Here is a 19748-nt window from a genome sequence, read left to right on the forward strand (position 1 = left end):
CACCAATAGTGTAATTCAGCCTACAGCCTACCTCTGAGCTGCCCTCCAGAGTGGGTCCATGTGCTAAGTGAATTGGTCTCAGAAACCAGATTTTTCTCCTATGGACAACAGATTAAGCTTCTGATACTGTGTTTCTGAAGCTGTTTCTCTGCAGTCTGAGGAAAACACCTGTCTTGGTTTCATAGTGAAGTGAAAGAAAATATTTCCTTAATTTTGTTGGTTTAGTCTCTCTAGTTCAGCACAGAAAGCTTCACATGTGCTTCAACTGAACGGGTAAGTTTTCAAAACGGAGCAGTTATACTCTTTGTATGTGACAAACAGATGAAAATTACCTACATTGGCTTGGAGAATGGAGGTTGCTGCTCCTTGGTCACTGAAAAGCTTTACCAGACGCTCTTATGAAAGCCTATTTGCCACTTGGAACTAAGAGCTTTTGCTTTGGCTGCCTCTCAAACACAAGACTACAAAACGTTTTCCAGAAAGGTTCAGATGGGAGAGATTATTCACAGTTTGCCTTTGTCATCATTCAAGAGAAGAACTGTGTCTAGCTGGAAATATTTCAGAGATATTTATTGTATTCTGAAAACTTCATTTTATTTCTAACTTTTTTACAGTTAAACATTCAGAATCATAAAATATGAAGTATAAAATATTTAACAAAATAGATGCAGTTCATGTTGTTCCGATGCACCATAGGTATATGATGAAACAGTAAACAGCGTATGAATTTCCTCATGGTCCTCCCTCTCTCATTTACCAGGGAAATGGGTGTATAGACCCACTCCATACATTTTGGTCTGACCATTATGGCATCAACCTTTCATTTCAGAGAGAAAACCACAACCACTCTGGTTTCTGTGTCCTTAGTCTTCCGCAAGTACCTTCACTGTCTAAAATACCAACACTAATGTTCAATACATCAAATACCGTCTGAAGTTGGTATATTCAAGAGTTTGTTTTTTTCTTTTTTTTTTTTTTTAAGTACAGAATTTCCTAGAAAAGAAGAATCAGGTAATTCAGTCCATATGAACAAAAGAGTCATTTATTATATATATATTCTCTAGTAAGTTATAATAGTCTCTTGGATTTTAAATGTCTTTTTGCTATTTTCAATGCTTAAAAATTATAATTTTAAAACATTAAATATTGTATTATATACATTATGATTTAATTTATCATTTCTAAACATGGAGCATTCTCCAAGTGAAAACTTGGATGAAACAGAAAACAACTTCATTGACATAACAGGCTTTAGAAGTTCACTTCATACAACCATAAATTTGACTATATGAAAAATAGTCAAACATCAACTTGCTCCTATATGGGATTTTTTCTGTTTCTTTTTTTCTGGTCTTGGGTAGAGGGTTTTTTTTGGCTTTTGTTTTTGTATAAACAGAAGGACAGATCTACTAATTACTTTTGTCAGTGTTCAGTATTTTAACTTTTTTTTAATCTCATACCTATTTTATATAAAATAACAAAATATACAGAGAAAGCTGAGTTTGTTACACTAGTTCATACACATACAGTAAATAAAAGTTTTTTTTATGTATGGCTTCGCAAAGGTAGATTATGAAGTGACTTCTGAATTTTATTTGTTTAAAAGCATTTTAAGAGAACGTGTTAGTGTGCTTACAATAGCGGCCATGGTAGTCGAATGTCGAGCCAAGAGTTTAATGCTAGGATCACCGGAGGTCTTGCCTGACACTGCTTCTGCAGCCTTCAGAAGACAAATGTAGTTTATTACAACCTCGTCTATCTTAGATATAATTTCCTGCTGCTGTGTTTCAGAGTTCATTACTTTAACTAAACGCATGCAGGCTTCTGTTAAGCAACAGAGTACTTGAAAGCTGGAAGTCATAGCTAAAAGCATTTCCTCAGGGCTTTTATCAGCCATGGCCATTTTCCTGCAGGCACTTCCCAACTGTCTCGATTCCAAAGATAACAGTTGTTTGTACTTAGAAAGTTTAAGGTCATATGTTTCTGGATGTAAATCTTCTCTCTTGCCCATACTTGCTCGGACCAGTGAGAGTAGCTCACTGGCATCCTTTTGTGCTGCAATAAATCCATCAGGCATTGCATAAGTCTTCTCTTTCATCACATTTATTCGCGTGATTCGTGCATCAAAGGCCACATCATTGAGATTCACATCAATTTGGCCACCTTGGGTGTCAGCACTGCTCTTCTCATTGACTGCCTCATCTTGTGGGGGCTCAGAAGCTTTTGGAGACTCCAAGACTTTCTGCTCATTGTCACTGGACAATGACTGACCAGCTAGTTCTGTGAGCTCACAGGGGGTCTTATGTTCGAAGAGATGTGAGAGCTGATGGCTGTCTTGGTCATCTTCATCATCGTTGTCATTATTTCCTCTGCTTAGGAAGCAATAGCTAAAGGGGCCACGACACCTCCAGGTGCTGGTGTCCAGCTTTCGCAAAGGCAACGTTCGACATGGCTTGGAGTCCTTCTGACTGGCACCTGTGCCCGAACACTTCTTACTGTCCTTCCTGTCAGTGCTGACGTACACACAACTCTGAGAATAACTTTTTGACAGCTTTTTGCCCAGGGAAAATTCCACTCTTCTCTCTGATTTGGATTCATCCTTTCGGGTGATGTCCAGGCATTTCAAACTGGCCGTGGCTGCCTTCTTTTCAAACAGCATCTCAATGCCTGCAGATCCTCCAATGATGCTGCTGCTGCGTCTCAGCACTTTCCTGCTCTGTGGCATCCTGAGGCTTCCTCCTATCATGTCATATGGCCGTAAACTAACTGTTGCCCCACAAGCCTGATTTACTTTGGGAATGTCACAAGAGTCTTGATTTTGACTTGGCACCTTTGATTCTGATAGCATGGATGATAGCATGATGGAGTCAGCTAGAGGCTGTCTAGGAAAAGCTGTAGGCATGCCTCCTTGTCTTCCCTTTTCAGGCTCTGTGAAAGCTACACTAGGGGTAGTAGAAGAGCAGACAGAATAATTAAGCATCACCCTGATAATATTTGGACACTGAACTTTTAAATATCTATTATCAGTCAGGAAAAATGGATTCCTAGTATTTCCCAATGGTTTCCATTCCTCAAAATATTCCATAAAAAAATTCAATACTAGTCTTTTGTATTTCACTAAAATGCCTCTTAAAATCTATCAACAAATTATAAATTATGAATAATTAATTGTTCATTCCAGTACAGCAAATTTATTTTAAAAAAGGAATAGAAAATTATCTATAAAACATCCTAAATCTCTCTCAATATATGGATTTCAAATTTTCTATTATTAATTAGATGAATTCTTTCAGATTAAAATACCTCCTTTAACTACACCTGAGAGAGTATGGAAAGATGCGTTCATGGTAATTTTGGTTTGGTTACATGGGGGTTTTTTTGGCAGAGAAAGAGTATTTCTCATTCTAGCTCCTAGTCTGTTACACTTTTGGATTCTTATGCGTTCACACACAGCTGCTACATGTGGGTTGCAACCACAGGAAGAGAGAATCATTTAAAATACAACGGAAAGAATTTCCAATGCTATCTCTGAAAAACTGTGCATTTTTTTTTAACTTTGAAGAAACACTGTCAGATTGTGAAGTAAATACATGCTTAATAAAGTAGTGACATTTTCTCATCCTTACATTTAGAGTTTTTTATTCATACTGGCACACTTTTGACAACCTGCTGAAATAGCATATAGGATACATAAAAAATGAATCACAGGTTTTTCTCTCCTACATTATTATACCTTCTGAAGTCATCTTATAATCTAGCAAGTATCCTGGAACTCAAGTGACTATGGATTTTGGAGAGGCTTCCAAAGAGTGGAAGAGGCCTCTCCATCAGTGTCCCTCCAAATATTTTTAACTGTAATGACAGGTTTTTTTTAAAAGTATGCAGTTCTTAAGAATATTTCAACATGTACAAGTAGAATGGATAGATAAATAAAGTTCTAACCCCATTATCTGCTACAACTTGAAGATATAGTTCTAGGTAAAGATAATAGAAATGTCTTACCTAGTCCTCAATGCTAACATATAGCTTTAAAAATAAACATAAGAAACCCTTTATTACTGCTGTACCTGTAGTTTCTTTTATCTTGGGGATCCGATGACATCCTTCTCTCAAAGTGCCGAACAGTGGTTCAGCATTAATTGCTGAATGCACAACAGGCACTGTCATTCTGTGACACACGGCTTCAGGCTGCTGGTGCAGGTCCTTGTATGTCGTTCCATGGTTTGGAAGAATGGCAGCTCTTTCATCTGCTGGAACATAGGAAATGCCCTTCATTGATGGGTCAGACATGATGTGCTTAACATCAGAGGTGCAAAGAGGAGATTCAACAGGGGTAGCACACGTGCTACTGCCTGTGCTGCATCCTGCATCCACTGAAGAGCACTGAGAGCTCTGCAGTGAGAAATGGCCTTCACTTTGCAGAGATGACATGCGCTTAGCCAAGTGATATTCACAAAGCCTAGCCACACTCTGCTCTGCTTCTGGAAGCTTTGAAGGATGGTCATCTGCAGATAAATCGGTATCTTCTGCATCGTTTAGGTCTTTGGCTGAAGACACAGGAGTCATATCTGACAGGAAATTTTCACCTTGGCTAAGCCCTGAGGTATCATCCTGATCCACCTCAGGATCCACTTCATCCTTACAGTCAGTTTCTGCTTTACTGATGACAGGAACTCTTGGAAAAGTTTTCCCATTCACTGTTTCTGGGCTTGGCTTATCTGCTGCCCCATCATCAGCAGCATACCATCTTTGGCGAAAGGCAGTTCTCTCCACATTAAAAGTGCTTAGGCGTTGACTGTCTCTTGCTGAAAGAGTTCCAAATTTAGCTTTTAGATCTTCATCAGTCTCTGCTTTTTTATTTCCCTGTTGCTTTTTCACAGTAGCATTGCCATCAGAGGGTGCTTTTACTTCACTATCTGTCATCTTATTTTTCCTTTTACTAGTGCAAGAATATACCAAGGATCCCATGTGCAATTTGTTAAAATAATCAGTGACAGATTTTGTTTCCATGGTCTCTGGCTCCATTTCCATGTTATCAGAATGAAGAATCTGCTTTGAAGGCACAACTTTTGACTGTAGCTCTGCAGCCTGATGACCAGACAAAGGCTGTGAGGGCTTCATGCCTGGCCCTCCAGCCTGATTCTTTGCAATAGGAAATTCAGTCTGCTCTTCCACAAGGGGTTGGTAGCCTTCACTTGTGGTCAAAAACATACGCGCAGTGTTTTCTGACTGTTTCTGTGCTGCGGCTAGTTCAGAGCTTTCAGTCATTTCAGAGGAATTTGTTTCATTGCCAGAATCTGAAGATGACTCAGGGCTATATGCTCGCAGGATAGCTACACCTGCAAGCCACAAAAAATAAGACTCAATTAAATGACAGCAGCTGAAGCACCTGGATAAGTGAAAAGCAAAAGGGGGTGTATTAGAGACAAAAATATGCTTTGTAAGAATACTTTGACTTTATTGCACAGTTCCCGAAACAGGTAGTTTAATAACATAATGGTGCTCCATTAAATATGGAATACAATATATGCAAAATGATGGCAAAAAATAAAAGGAAAACTAAAAAAAAAAAAACAAACCAACCCTCATGAAATGGAGTATTTCCAAAGCTAAATGGATGAGATGGAATGATTTTCAATGAATAAATGTAACTATGGTGAAAGAACCTGAATTGTCATTCGTCTGCTGTTCCTCTGAAGCAGCCAAAGCTTCTAGTGCTTGAAGCGTAGAGACTACAGCATCATCTAGCCCCTTTTCACATTTCCCCTCTGTATTAGTAGGGACAGCATCGATAAGCGACACTGGAATGTCATCATTGCCTAGATTACTGTCTTGCTCCTTGTTGTCTCTAGGCTGCGTTGCTTGATTCTGAGTGTCTTCCTCATCTGAACTGTCCCTGAAGCCTGGTGGAGGAGCAGCAATGGCCATGTTTAAGGTATGCAATAGGAAATCATCTTCATTATCATCACCTTCTGGAGGTGGAAGTGAAGTCAAATCAATAATGTCATCACTAGAACCAGAAAGGCTGAGAAGAGCAGGCCTATTGATTTCTCCTACCATAATGTCTTCTTCACAGCTTACTTCATCTTCATCTTCGGCATCATCTGTGTTTTCTGCATAACAAATATCATGCAGCAAAGGCTCTTCTATCCCTTCCGCAGCTCCGAATATTTTGCCATCACTTATAGTTGCGTAAACAGAATTTGTAGCAAACTGAATGCTTTCAGCGTCTGGTGATAACTCCAGGCCTTTAATATCACTGGCATTACTAATATAAATGGCTCTTTGTTTTTCTAGTACTTCTGGACTTTCATCCAAAAGCCTTTCATAGCCAAGAGTCTGGGGACTGATACCATCCAAGTTGTGATCTCCAAATATAAATGAAACTTTTGCTCCCCTGGGGGAATCCTGTGCTTTCTTGCTAGATTCCAAACCTGAGAGTGACAACAGTGAAGGCTGGTTAAAATTTCTGCTTTCTTCTGCTTCAGCAGGGTCACTTTGCTTGGCCAGATGTTGATCAAATCCACCTGAATTATAAGTATTTTCTATGTACAGATGTCTGTGTTCTTTTTGACACAACAGACTTTCAGAAACATCTACAGTCTTCTGTTTTGAATCAGCAAAGCACATTTGAGTCTCCTGATCTCCTTCAGCCAGGAAAGTGGTAGTTTTTGGTATACAATTCCACTCAGATGCAAGGATATTATGCTTCCCTCTGTTTTCAGGTCCTGTGGCACAGCAAAATAAAATCAACATTGTGAAATCAAAGAACAAAATCATGTAATTTTTAAACAATAATTTGTTAATGCTGAGCATTAAACATTCTGAATAGGACAGCTAAGCCACCAAAGACTTCAAAAAAACTCTTTTAAACTCACCTCTGTTCTAAGTGAAATACCTGTTGACTTAATGACCTAAAGTTTAACTGGTACTTTTCTACTCTAGAATAAAACTAAACCTCATCTAGGTACAAACACTATAGCAGGAAGAGTAACACAAAATTAGCTGGTTTCTCCATATGTATTCTTACAAAAGATATATGCATATAAAATAATAACAATCACAGGGAGCATGCATCTATTTTACTAGTGTAGGAAAGAAATTCATCATTGGTTTATTTTACCATTAAGATGCTATCATAGGCTGGATATTAGAACATTATAAAGCTAAACTGTGATGCTAGGTCTGAGCCAGCAATCAGATCTTATTGGCATAGCCTTCTATTTATCTGGAGGTGCTCTGGCTTAAGCTGACTTCTTTATACATTGGACCATTGTTAATGTACTGTGAAATGAATACCTGTTTCTCGGCTCCCTGTATTTTTCTTGTTGGCCATGTTAAATATGGAACGCCTTGAGTCAACCAGCAGTCGGTAGTATCCAGCTGTTAGGCAAGCAAGATTCATTGCATCTGATGACTCCATCAGAAGAGTAATAGGCTAAGAAGAACACAATCAAGTTAGGGCCGTTCCTCCTCAATTTGTTTACCTGTTGACAATACTAGTACATTGAAGCAAAAGGAATTACATCACAAACACTACATTGAAAAATACACGAGAATTTATTTTCCTCACTACCAATATCAAACAGCATAAACAATCTAGAAAAGGTAGAACTCCAATTGGACATCTTAACAGCTGATTGCTCTCTTTCTGAATGAGGCTAACCATTTTAAGACTCTTGCTCCATCTTTTTCTTGCATAGATATTTTATCCTTGCCAAACCACTATTTAATGTTACATTGAATCTGCCGTGGATTAAGAACCTGGTACATTAGGCATTGGAGTCTTGTAGTAGTATGAGAATCCACAGATTCAGAAAATAAGGTGCACTAAGCATATGTAATGAAGCAAGACATGGGAAGCAAACACTCAGGGAAAGCTGAGGTTCAGAAAACACAGTGGCATGGTTAAAGCTATCATTACAAAGCAGAGACAGTGCCAGGTTAAAAGATTTCAGTGTTTGTGGCCTGGCATTACTGAAAAGACAAACAGTGAAAAAATAAGCAGATAAATAGAGACAAAGAGAATGGAGAAAGATCCTCAGAATGTAGAAAGATCCTCAGAACGGAGATCGGCAAAGAAAACAAACACAAAGCACTGTAAAAAAAATCCAGACCAACAAAAATGAGAGACCTCAGAGCTCTGAAAAACTATGGCTGCCAGGCTAGCAAGCACAGAACCTGAGATATCCATATGAAATATATTTTCTTTAAATCCCTTTTCTTTTGCCATCATGTATACATTTCTTTGTCTAAAAATTTTGTTCATATGTCTGCAGCTTTTAATACCAAAAGCTGTTCTCCTCAAATTTATTTTAAGGTGTCTAGCCTCTATAATTCCTAGACAGGAAATAAAAATGAAGACCTTACTATGATGCATAGATAGAAATTATACTGTAGACAACCCATCTTATCACTCACATTTTGTAGTGACTCATAGCTATGTGGACATTTGTGACAATTTATCATAATCTAGCATGCAGAGCCCACTGTCACAAGACATATGCAAGGACCTGCATCATTCTTTCCAGGAAGAACATTACAAGGATGGCTCTCCAACCTACTCAGCCCCTTGCTAGTAAAAAGACAACTGATTCTGGTAGAAGCTGTGGCCAAAACATAACTGATGATCATAGCTTACTACCAAACCCAGAATAGGTCTGATGAGTTTTTAAATGCCTGTGCTGCAGTATCTTAGGCCAAAATGTCCCGGCTGCCCTGAATGTTCTATAAACAGTTTTCAGGAACACAGAAAAATTGATCTGGTTTTTTTTCTTTAACATATTTTTTGCTACAGCTTGAGCTTCCAATCAATACATGCTTCTTTCAAGATATTCAACTATAGCCATTAAAGTTATTCTAAATTATTAAACCCACATCAGGTTAATTAATCTCTGTTCTTTTGAGCGACTACTAAAAACTAAAACTTGAAATGATATATTCATCTCAAATTTTCTGCAGTGATTGGCAGAAATAGATGAACTCTACAAAAACCTCAAATTGCTGAAAACAGTTACGTGAACTACTGTTAATCTGCTGAAAAGTCTTGTGACAGCTAAACTTTTTTGCCTTCTTCTGCCAAGTGACACATAATTGAAAATGTATTAAAAGAAACAAACAATAAAAATCGGAACTGTCCCTTCGTGAAGAAAATAATGGCATATATGACATATACTGGCATATTCAGAACCTGGATATATGAACCTGTTACCTTAGGTTAAGTTAAGGGATGAAAACATTAGTTGAGAATACCTACCTGTGTGTGCCTGGATCTTCTTCACAGGACATAGTGACAACCCCTACCCGTGCCCCATAGAGAGGCATTTTTTTTCAAATTCCATCCAGAGCCTCCTATATTTGTAACTTTAAGCCAATCTCGCTGACTTTAGGACTAAACGTGTTGAAATGCAAGGAGATGGGGATATACACAATTTGCAATGACAGTAACAGTATTATAATATAAAGCAACATAAAACCATGGTAATAAAAAATACTATGGCATACTGTGCTGCATATGAGCAGATGGGAAGGATTTAATTTCTCCATCTGTAAAAAGGCGATAACAGTTTTCTTACAAGAGGGCTATGAGTTTAGCACAGCAGTGTTAACAGGTAAAGAAGCCTGAGATCCTCAGATGTCACCACTGCTAAGTAAGGTGAAAGAGATGCTATGTTTACCAATCTGTAAATTTCTCTTAAGTTGCTGTCAAAGAGCATCTCGATTAATTTAGAGCAATTTTTTTTCATTACTGTAAATACATGGAAACAGTTCCAGGTCAATATATATACAACATTCAAAGCAAAAGCTTAGTAAAACATTCCTTGCGTATGCTTTTTCTGTATAGCTGGGTAAGCAGAAAAAACTGTTAGGCTCTATTTATTTTAATCAAATACATACGTTTCAAGAACTATTCCTTCAATCTCTAGTTATCCTTATTAATGTCCTAGAAAGTCCATGAAGCATTTCACTTCAAAACCAAACAGAAACCACACTAAGAAGAACCAGGACAATATAACATACAAAACTCCACTCATTTTGCCAGTAGATGCCACAGATGCAAAGTATTACATGGGATTCAAGAGAAATTAAACTAGAGGTAGATGATGAGCATCTGCAAATACATTATGCAGGGCAAAGCACTGAACTAGAATTACAAAAGCTAAGAAAAAAACCCGTGCTTTTTTACAGTTTACCTAATTGGTAACTGCTATGTGGTTGCTTGCAGTGAACTTTGCAGATGTAACACTGGATTACAGGGGACACTGGTTTGATGCAGCTGGTGATTCGCTAATAGTAATAATATTGTCTATTACACTTCCAATGGTAATAATATTGTCTATTAGAAGGCGCTTCAAAAGAAGACCAATTTCATTATCATCTCTTCTAACCATGGAAATCCATGAAGACAACAACAAAGCCAGTTGCCTGGGGTCAGCCAAGAGAAAAATCAAAATAGAATAAAAGTGCTGCAAAGTACTGGTCTGGTATGCTGTAGGGCCCTCAAATGCCCAAGCCATAGTATACATGCACTGTCCAAATAAAGAGCTAAAAATGCACCCTCAGAGTATTACTGGCATGAAAATATTCAGAACAGTATGACTTGATATAATATTCAAATAAAGACAAAAACATTATTTATAGATATTATATCAAAATAAATTAAGAACAAACTTACTTTTACATCTAAGACATGCAGCTCAACTCTAACATTGCTTTCATCTTCTGTAAACATCTCAATTCTGTTCACATGGCTGAAGTCTGCCAGGAGAGCCACAAGGTTTGTTTTGGTGTTTATCACATGGCTAATTCCGTACCGTGGCCCCACTAACAGCGTTACTTCTGAACGCTTTTCTCCCTGCTTTAGCAGAAGAAATGAAAAAAGCAGAAGTAAGAAACATGATAGCTATGGCATAGTGACAGAAATCACTTTCAGTGATGATAACTTGCAGTTACATAGGACTACATTTCCATGGCATTTCTACATTAAAGATCATTATGTTTTTTCTAAGAAGATACACAAGAGCATACTTGATTCATAATTAAAAACAAAGAGTAAAGGAATTTCCTGCTGGATGTTGATTGTACTCTAGTTTTTAGATGGGCAGTTAGATGGACAGACAGATGGATGGACTCTCCTTCTGTTGAAAGAAAAACGTTGTCATTAAGATTTTTCCAGAGTAATAATTTTAGCATTCGATAGTTAATTGGATGGTGTTATTTGCTAGAAAAGTGCTACCTATCTCCAAATTCCCAGTAAAGTTCAAATTATATCAGGTATGTTATTTTCAACATGAAAATTAAAAAAAGTGATTTGATTCAATTAACAATGATTTTTAAGTGTATGAATAAAACCTAAACTTCTAAAGAAAATTAAATAATCCAGCTTTTGCAAAAAAAAAAAAAAAAGCATAGATGAAAAAATCAAGAGAAGAGAAAGACTATATTAAGAGCAATGTTACCACTAGTGTTGCTTTGAAAACACGCCCTCCATATAATCGCAGATCACTGAGGAACTTTAGATAATGCACCTTGGCTTGCAGAGCAGAGAGCTGAGAAAGGAGAAAAAGGGGTAAGAGGCAGTTGTGAAAATCATCACATTACAAAATTCAGAAAGAAAACATATTTGTGTAATATAAGGAGAATGGACTGCAAAAACAGCTCTTTGGAGCCTGAAACTAAATCTTTACATGCTTGCATTTCAGATGAGGAGAAACTGTTTCATTCTTAACATTAATATCTTGCTTGTTTAGTTAAAATGCACTGAGGACTTGAGAATGGGCAGATCAGAGCACTGCAGTAACATCGTAACTGCTTCAATGAAGGGAAAATGTTAAAAGTGCTCAGATTAAACATCTGTTCATTGAGGGATTTCAAGGCTAAGCAGCTCTCCATTCATAAACTCCATCAGTTCTTTAATGTTTATGCACCTATATAGAGAAGAAGAACAAAGAATTTGCTTTTGTCAGTTATGTATATTACATCTTGCTAGGTACTTGGCATATTATTCCAACTCGTTACTGTATTTCCTACTTTGTAAAATGAAACTCTTCCACTATATTTAGTAGGTAATAAATCTGAAAGCTAAATACAGTACATCAATACATATGATCATATCATGTAATACATGTTGTAATTTGTCTCCTTTTTTTCTCCTCTGAACTTAAACTCCCTACCTAGGAAATAAAACTTGGAAATACTTTATGAGACAGAATGGAAACAAGGAACAGTTCATTTCACCCAGTCTGGATCCAAACCTTTTACCTCCCTGGTGGTAAAGTCCTTATATCTAGAGTTTTGAAAGATAATATAAAACAGTCTCATCTCATTTGCTAGTCTCCTTTCAGCCACTGGAATTCTAATTCAAAAAATTATTTGATCTTGAACAACATTTTAAGAGCTCCTATCCTAAGTTTTTTCTAGACACCAAGAAGGAAATGGACCTGAAGCAGAGCAACTAGTGATAGTGCTTTCACTTTTCCTTCACTATGTGTTCACTCAGTGGAGAAATACATAGGGGTTGTAAAAAACAGGAGAATCCTGAGAATGAGAAGCTTCCCTTCATGAGAAGGAAGAGAAGACCCCAGAAAGAAATCAGTTCCTGTGTTAGTACCTACAAGTGAGACAGAAGGTCTCAGATGCTCAGATGAGTTCAGATGCTTTGTTTATGAGACCTACCTGGTAAAAAAAAAGCAGATCGGAAACAATATATTTCCAAAGGTCAAATAAAAAAAAAAAGTGAAGCAAACCCAGAAAGACTGCTTGCTGCAGGAAGGGACTGTTGCAATATCTCTCCTAACCAATAACTGATACTGTATGCCACTGTAAGGCATACCTTACACCTGCAAGGTCTCCAGCAGTGATGGTTTCCAAAATGAACCCAAATTTACTCTACCAGAATAAATAATAAATAATTGGCATAATTTAGCTTTAGTTTCAGCAGTATAGGAAACATGCAGTGCTTCAGAGAGGTGGCCTTTCTTCCTGAGCTTCGCAGGTCAAACATGTAGAGCTATGTTCAGTCATGATGTGATCTGAAACCTCCAAGAAGGATTTCTGCTGACTGCAATGAACCTCAGCTCAGGCACCAGCTATTTTGAAGATTTTGGTTCAGAAAAAAAGTGTCATGAAGCAGGATTCAAATCATTTTATGTCTCAACTAGTCACTCTTAGATTCTTTTCACAGTCCATGAAGAGAAATAAGCATTTCTAGGACACAACTAATCTGACCTATTTTTGGTTCCTAATGTGGGATGGGATGAATCGCTCCCTCGAAGTGCCTGTTTCTCTCCATTGACTACAAAGACAGACTAGACGACCTGCATTAAGAAACCTCATTTCTGTGTCTAAGAGCAGACTTAGTTGTATGCACGTAACAAAGATATTTCTCAGAGATACTGTCTTCTCCATGTTTTTTCCAGCTGAACTGAAAGCTTAGTGCTAAGAAAAGCATTTTACAACAGTAAAGAGGGTCATTTACTGTAAGGACCATCATCTATCCAGTGAGATCTCGGCCAGCAAAAAGTCCCTCTCTATAGTGTAACAGAAAACAATCTGAAAAACATTTATGTCCAGCACATAGGTTAATGTAATTCAGATGAGAGCATCATAGAGAGAACAATAACTTTCCTAACGAGTCTGCTATTCATAGAAAGCACTAAATTAATTTTTAAAAATATATATCTTTATCATACATGATGTATTAATAACCAGTTCTCTGTCATTCTCAAGATAAGAAGATAGTTCAGTTGGGGCATAATTGATTATATATAATTGTTCTTGGCTATGTTGTACGAGCACCCGAAGTTAAATCTCTGAAAATATAATGACTAGGTGTTTCTCCGACGGATTAGCCTTAAATGTTTCTCATATACGCAACCCTTTCTCTTCTTTAAAACATATTTTCCATTAAGATGCAAATTTAATACCTTTTTTCCTGGAGGAACTAGGTTTTGATTTGCTTTGACAAGATGGGAAAGTGCTTTCTTTATGTTCTTTTCTTTCATGCTTTGCAGCACAGCAGATGGAAGAAAAGTCTCTAATCCCCATTCTTTTCTGCAATAAAAGGAATATATTTAATTTCACATTTCTGTGATGATTATTTATCTAAAGACTGGTGACTATGATGTCAAGTGAACGATCACTTAAAAACAGAAGGAGAGTTGATCAAGTACAGAGTTCTGCAATAATGTATTATTTTTCTAGACTCAAACGATGTATTTATTATGAAAAAGATGTTTTAAAATGATAAATAATCTCTCTTTTATCCCTCCCACCTCTTCAATCGTGCCATTCAGAAAAAATGTTTAAGTTTGATGTTTAAAGTCTATGTTAAACACCACTTAATTATATAGGCAAGCACCATTACAGAATTAAAACAGCAGATAATTTACAAGGTAATGTCAGATGTAATTTTATTTTTGAGGCTTCCTTCAGAACATGCAAACCAGAGAGTCATTTTCTTTATCACTTATACTTCTTTTTGGCGAGGGGGAGAGGGTCTCTCTCAAAAACAGTCTTCCTCCTTTTACCAATTTTTTTTCTGCTTGAAGCACCCCTTTTGATAGAAGACTGGCTTCTCACTTCTAAGTAATTATTTTTGCTGATTCATTGATAGGATAGAATATAACATGATCTTCAATACGGTGGATAAACTCTACAAGACTGAGTGTGTAACAGTTACTTTTATTCTGTAAATAAACTATGCAATAGTAACAAAAGTTTTAGGGTTTGGTTTTTTATTTTGTTATGGATTTTGTTGCAGTTTTTTTGCTGCTTTGTTGTTTTTTTACTCCAAGCAGATGTACGCATTTGCACTCTGGATTTTTCTTTTTCTTTGTAGATACATATACATGTTGTCTAACATAAGACAGGTTCCTGCTGGGATACTTTTGCATTGAAGAAATATTACACAATGGAATCTATGACCCTACTGTCTTCTGAATCAAGCCATTATCTGAATTTTACTATAATAATCTCTACTAAAACCTTAGGATTCAGACCATATAAACTTAGATCTTCAATCACTGAAAGCAAATGAGTTAATCTTACTTACATTTATAAGCTATTTATTTACATGTATAGGTTACTTCATATGCCTAAACAGATGACCAAAAGGTAAATGCACCAAAAGGACCATATATGCTGCTCTTAACACACTTTAATCAATTTCAGTGACAAAGAATAAACCTAAAATTGGTGCATGCATACAGACATATTAAAGAAACAACCTTAAAGAATCTACTAGTTACTACTAATGTTTCACTTTTTAAGGATACACAGCATTCTCAACTTACTCTATGTATTTGAGGGAAATTTTCTGAGTTTGCTTGGTGGTCACAGTTGCAATATACATTTGTAATGCAGCCAACCGCAGGGCAATGTCATATTTCAGTTCTGGTCCAAATCTTTCCTGAACCACATCGTTACAGCTCTGACAAAAAACCAGTAGAGGGAGCATGAAGTTAAAAAATCTTGCACTAAAAATAAATTATTTGGGCTTTTTTTGTTGTTGCTGTTTTCGGTTTGGGGTTTTTTTTTCATTAACATTGCATGTAGAGTAACTCCAAACCCAGAAGCAGGACCATGCTGAAGGTAGGACTGTTGCTCTCAGATGTGTCAGATGCTCACCACGACATGGGTACTTAGGAAGAATACCAGTACTTTTTCCGGAGAGCAGAAGGCATGAGTATTTTGACCTTAGCTCTCTTCATCCTTCCTGGGGAGAAGAGTAATCCTGCATCACAAAGAGTGCATCTGGACTCAGGATAGCAGGATTCTACCCGGTGAGATACTCAGGAGAACGTCATTGCTTGTGCATCAGTTTTCCCATCCATCTTACTGGAAGTTCCTTTTCAGACATCATTTCTGTCTGATATTACAATACCATAAATAAGTATTAGCAATTAATTCAGCTTCACTCTTTTCTAAAGCCAAATATACTTTGGAAAGATATCAAAGCATTACTGTTTGAAGAGACTTATGAAGAAAGGGGACTTTGCAGATGATAAAGATTTGCACATTCCCCAAGTGCATTCATTGGCTTTATGCAGCAGAAAACAAAGCCAGGATTTATGGCAGCCACACTTTCTATGTGAAGATGTAAATTTATATATACAATAAGTCCATTTCTTTATTCTCCTTTACATTAACAATGGCTGTACTTTCACTTACCTGTACATAGAGATATTCAAAAGCAACTGGATCTCTTCTTAAAAGATCAATGGGATCCTTTGGGACAAAGCTAATCCTGAAAAGACATCTCATCTTGTGCGAGCTTGGCCTTTGGGTCACCTAGGATAGTGCAATAAAAATATTAGAGGTTGGCAACCCTGGTTTAGCCACATGCTCTGTAGTCTCAGGCAATGTGACCTTGCTTCAGAGCCATGTGGTAGCAAGAAAAATAATTCTATCTATCAAACAGCTCTGCCATGGGCTACTAAGTTCTTCACCTAAAAACATCATATTTATAATCTTTTGGAAAGACTTTTAGACTTGTATAGGCATGACTGCATGATACAACTTATCCTCAAAGCAACAGAATTCACTCAAAACCAGAGTGAAAGGACAGAGAAAAAGACCTTAATGAAAACCATCCAAGTGAAATACAAACTGAGTTGAGCTTCAGCAGGACTAAAATGAGAAGGTTTTTGGGGAGAAGTCACATTTTATTTCTTAGACTGCCTGAGAACACAGGTAAGGCCCAGTTTGAATACTTTCCTCGCTTCCTCTTGCTTATTTTAACCCATTAGGGAATTTGCAAGAAATTTGGTCTTTTTCCTGGATTGAGAGATATACTTCATGACTTCTGACTGAGACCCAATACACTAAAAAATTACAAAGACCGCTTTGCTTGTTGGTCAGCAAAACTTTGTTAAAAATCTAACACTCTGTTCTGGGTATATTCACAGGAGACCACCACACAGCTAATGAAAAACTGCATGAAAGGGTAACAATCCAATAACACCATTGTAAGTCATGGTCAGCAGCAACATCATAATGCCAAATTAAAGTATTTTGCTGATTTTATAGGAACTTCAAAGAAGATACCCCCACAATTAATGCAGTTTATCTAACTTATTCAATTAGGCTAATGCAGTTAGAGAGTTAGGGTACTTTATAGCCTACAGCTTTGCTTTATAAAACTATACTTTTAAAAATACCCAATGAATTCTCTGTCTTGCCCTAACAATTTTCAAAAGGTGTATTTATCTCATTGTCTCTGACCTCGTTCCTAAGCATCTAGACATACTCTGTATATATAAATAAAAGCTCAGGATGGGAGTTTTGAAAGCTCGCTGAGTTGGTTTATTCTGATCCTTCTGATTTCAATGAGAATTTTACCAATTACTTCAAAGGAGTGAGCTAGGCCAGGACAGCCGGTATTGAGTACTTTTGGATATTGTGCAATCATTGGGTAGCTTATATCCACAAGAAAAGAATGTTAACATGGCAAAAGCAAGTGCTTAAAGATTAGAAAATGCTAGAAAGACTGTTAGCTGCAAACTAAGCTCCATCACACCATTACATGGATTCTAGCTATAGGATCAAGGAGATCCTGTAATTTCAATATTTTGCCCCATTTAATCTAAGAATCCATTTCTACTTTTTTTTTCTTTTTCAAATTTATTTGAAATTAAAAATATGCTAATGTCTTCCTAGAACTCAGAAATACAAGGGAAAATTTCAGTCTTAACAATTTGGCAAAATGATAAGCAGCTAAAATCAGTGTACTCCGCTGGTAACTATGAAGCAACTTCACCTTTAGTCACACCTCCCTGATCTAAAGAAGAAAGTCACACCACTGTTTTCTGGGTCACAATTCATCATCACTGAAGAGACATAAGGTATTACTGTGTAAATGAGACAAACCCGACTTCCTCAGAAAGAGGAACATTATTCTCTGTCACCCAGATACAGATCTGTATAATCAGACTGGAACCAAAGATCAAAATAAGGTTTTTAAAGAAATTTGGGCAGACTGTGGTTCTCAGAACTTCATAATACTTCCGAATGGCCCAATGAAGCAATGAAATATGACGTTTGTAACAGAAAAAATATTTGTTTCCTGTGAGAACCTGATTCTTACAACCACATTTAAATATACTGTTGCTGTTTGATAGACAGGATCAAACTATAAATCTTGTTGATAACTCAATTGAGTAACGAAAAAGATGGATAATTTACTGATTAATCCATTTCATTAATATCTGTTTTCACATAGCATTACACAAACCTGAGTTAGAGTCTCCTGTTCATGTAGCAAAAGGAGTTTTGTTCCAGATCCTTCAACCCTCTGCTCCAGCATCAGGGAAAAGTGTTCAATACACTTGATGGAAAGTTTTTCTTGGAGTGTTAAGATGACATCCTAATTAACAAAGGATTCATAAAATGTACTTAAATTCACAAAATGCTTGGGACTGAGTTATTCAGTGCCCCTGACCCTGCATGTACCTGCACAGAGTGGAAGCCCAGGCTTCATGCCTGTTCTGTACAAGTGTACAGGACATCACACCTGTTCACCCAGTGAAAAGTCAGCACCTTTACAATCAAACATCCCCAAGATGGTACCAGACATGAACGTGAAAAGTATATATATGGGATTGCTCTGAATGGACAACATTCTCTGTGGTTTAATATGCAGATTATATTGGTGTGGCCTTTAAATCGTATCCCTCTCTCCCCCTGAAAATAAAAAACATTAGCAGAGGAGAGATGATCTTGCCACTAGTCTCTTCACTTCATTGGGGCAAGGCCATCAAGGAGTACAAACCAAACTTATATGTTCAAAAAAACCAAAAAAAAAAAAAAAAAAAAAAAAAATTAATGGTCTTTATTTGTTCTTATGACAAGGTTTTTAAGTCCACTTCTTTAGTTTTAAATGCTCACAGAAAAGTCAATGATGATGATACCTGTGCAGAACAATAGTTGTAAATTGATAGACCATATCCATTTATAGTACAAACCCCCAATTTTAGAGACTTCCGATTAGTTTTCTTTCACAGTGGATTATGCCTTAGGGTAGTTAACTTGAGAATGACTGTTTCTAAAATAACAGCTAAACAAACCTCTTCACAAAACCACTCAAATAATCCCTACTTTACTTTCATATAACACTTTGTAAATCTATGCAGATTATTAATATCATCTGACAAGGTATCTTTTGCTTTAGTGAATGCTGTAGGAAGAAGAAATACATAATAACGCATCACTTAGAAATAGTTTCACATTATGTTGGTGACAAGATCAAAACAGTTCTATCCCTCAAAAAAAAAATTTTAGATACACGTAAGTATCCAGATGGATAGGACTTAACCAAGGAGATCATGACGAATTGTAATCCAAGAGTTTTAACATAATTGAGGAAGATTAATTAATCAATTACAGTGTGCTTATGGAAAATCAAGACCAAGTTGGTGGAAGGACAAAAAAATGTATGTGGGAGGATGGGACAACTTTGTACAATGTAAAGAATATGAGAGTATTAGTGAATTGCAAGCAGTCACTCTAAATAATGGAACCTAATATTATACTATTCTGACTAGTGGGGAATTTATTGCTTACACATTAAATCTACTTTTATTTATACTCCTAAACTATGCTATAAAGACAAGGGGCATAACAGTAACATGAAGAAGCATAATATTAAATGTAACCTTTTAAGAGGGAGTAATAATGGCACTGTTTTCCACTAGCTGTCTTGAACCTTTTAAAATATGAAGTAAAGGCACATAGTGCTGAATTAGTGTACC

The 19748-nt window shown here is 36.7% G+C and overlaps 1 protein-coding gene across 6 annotated transcripts in view; it reads right to left on the minus strand.

Moving 5' to 3' along the window:
• Window positions 1-572: 572 nt before the first annotated feature.
• The window catches only part of FRMPD4 (FERM and PDZ domain containing 4), a 299234-nt gene continuing 280058 nt past the window's right edge, over window positions 573-19748 (minus strand). For 5 of the 6 annotated variants that reach the window (XM_027639238.1, XM_027639254.1, XM_027639273.1 and 2 more), the window contains 10 exons: window positions 18233-18364; window positions 16171-16290; window positions 15294-15430; window positions 13926-14052; window positions 11460-11549; window positions 10676-10858; window positions 7300-7438; window positions 5667-6728; window positions 4068-5339; window positions 573-2937 (listed from right to left, as the gene is read on the minus strand). In XM_027639238.1, the coding sequence (XP_027495039.1) occupies window positions 1592-2937; window positions 4068-5339; window positions 5667-6728; window positions 7300-7438; window positions 10676-10858; window positions 11460-11549; window positions 13926-14052; window positions 15294-15430; window positions 16171-16290; window positions 18233-18364 (4608 nt within the window). In that variant the 3' untranslated portion in view covers window positions 573-1591. Of the gene's footprint in view, window positions 2943-4067; window positions 5340-5666; window positions 6729-7299; window positions 7439-10675; window positions 10859-11459; window positions 11550-13925; window positions 14053-15293; window positions 15431-16170; window positions 16291-18232; window positions 18365-19748 lie in introns of all 6 variants that reach the window. The other variant, XM_027639282.1, reaches the window with a different exon arrangement.

The sequence above is a fragment of the Corapipo altera genome, unplaced genomic scaffold, assembly GCF_003945725.1.
Source record: "Corapipo altera isolate COAL_440 unplaced genomic scaffold, ASM394572v1 0, whole genome shotgun sequence".
NCBI lineage: Eukaryota > Metazoa > Chordata > Aves > Passeriformes > Pipridae > Corapipo > Corapipo altera.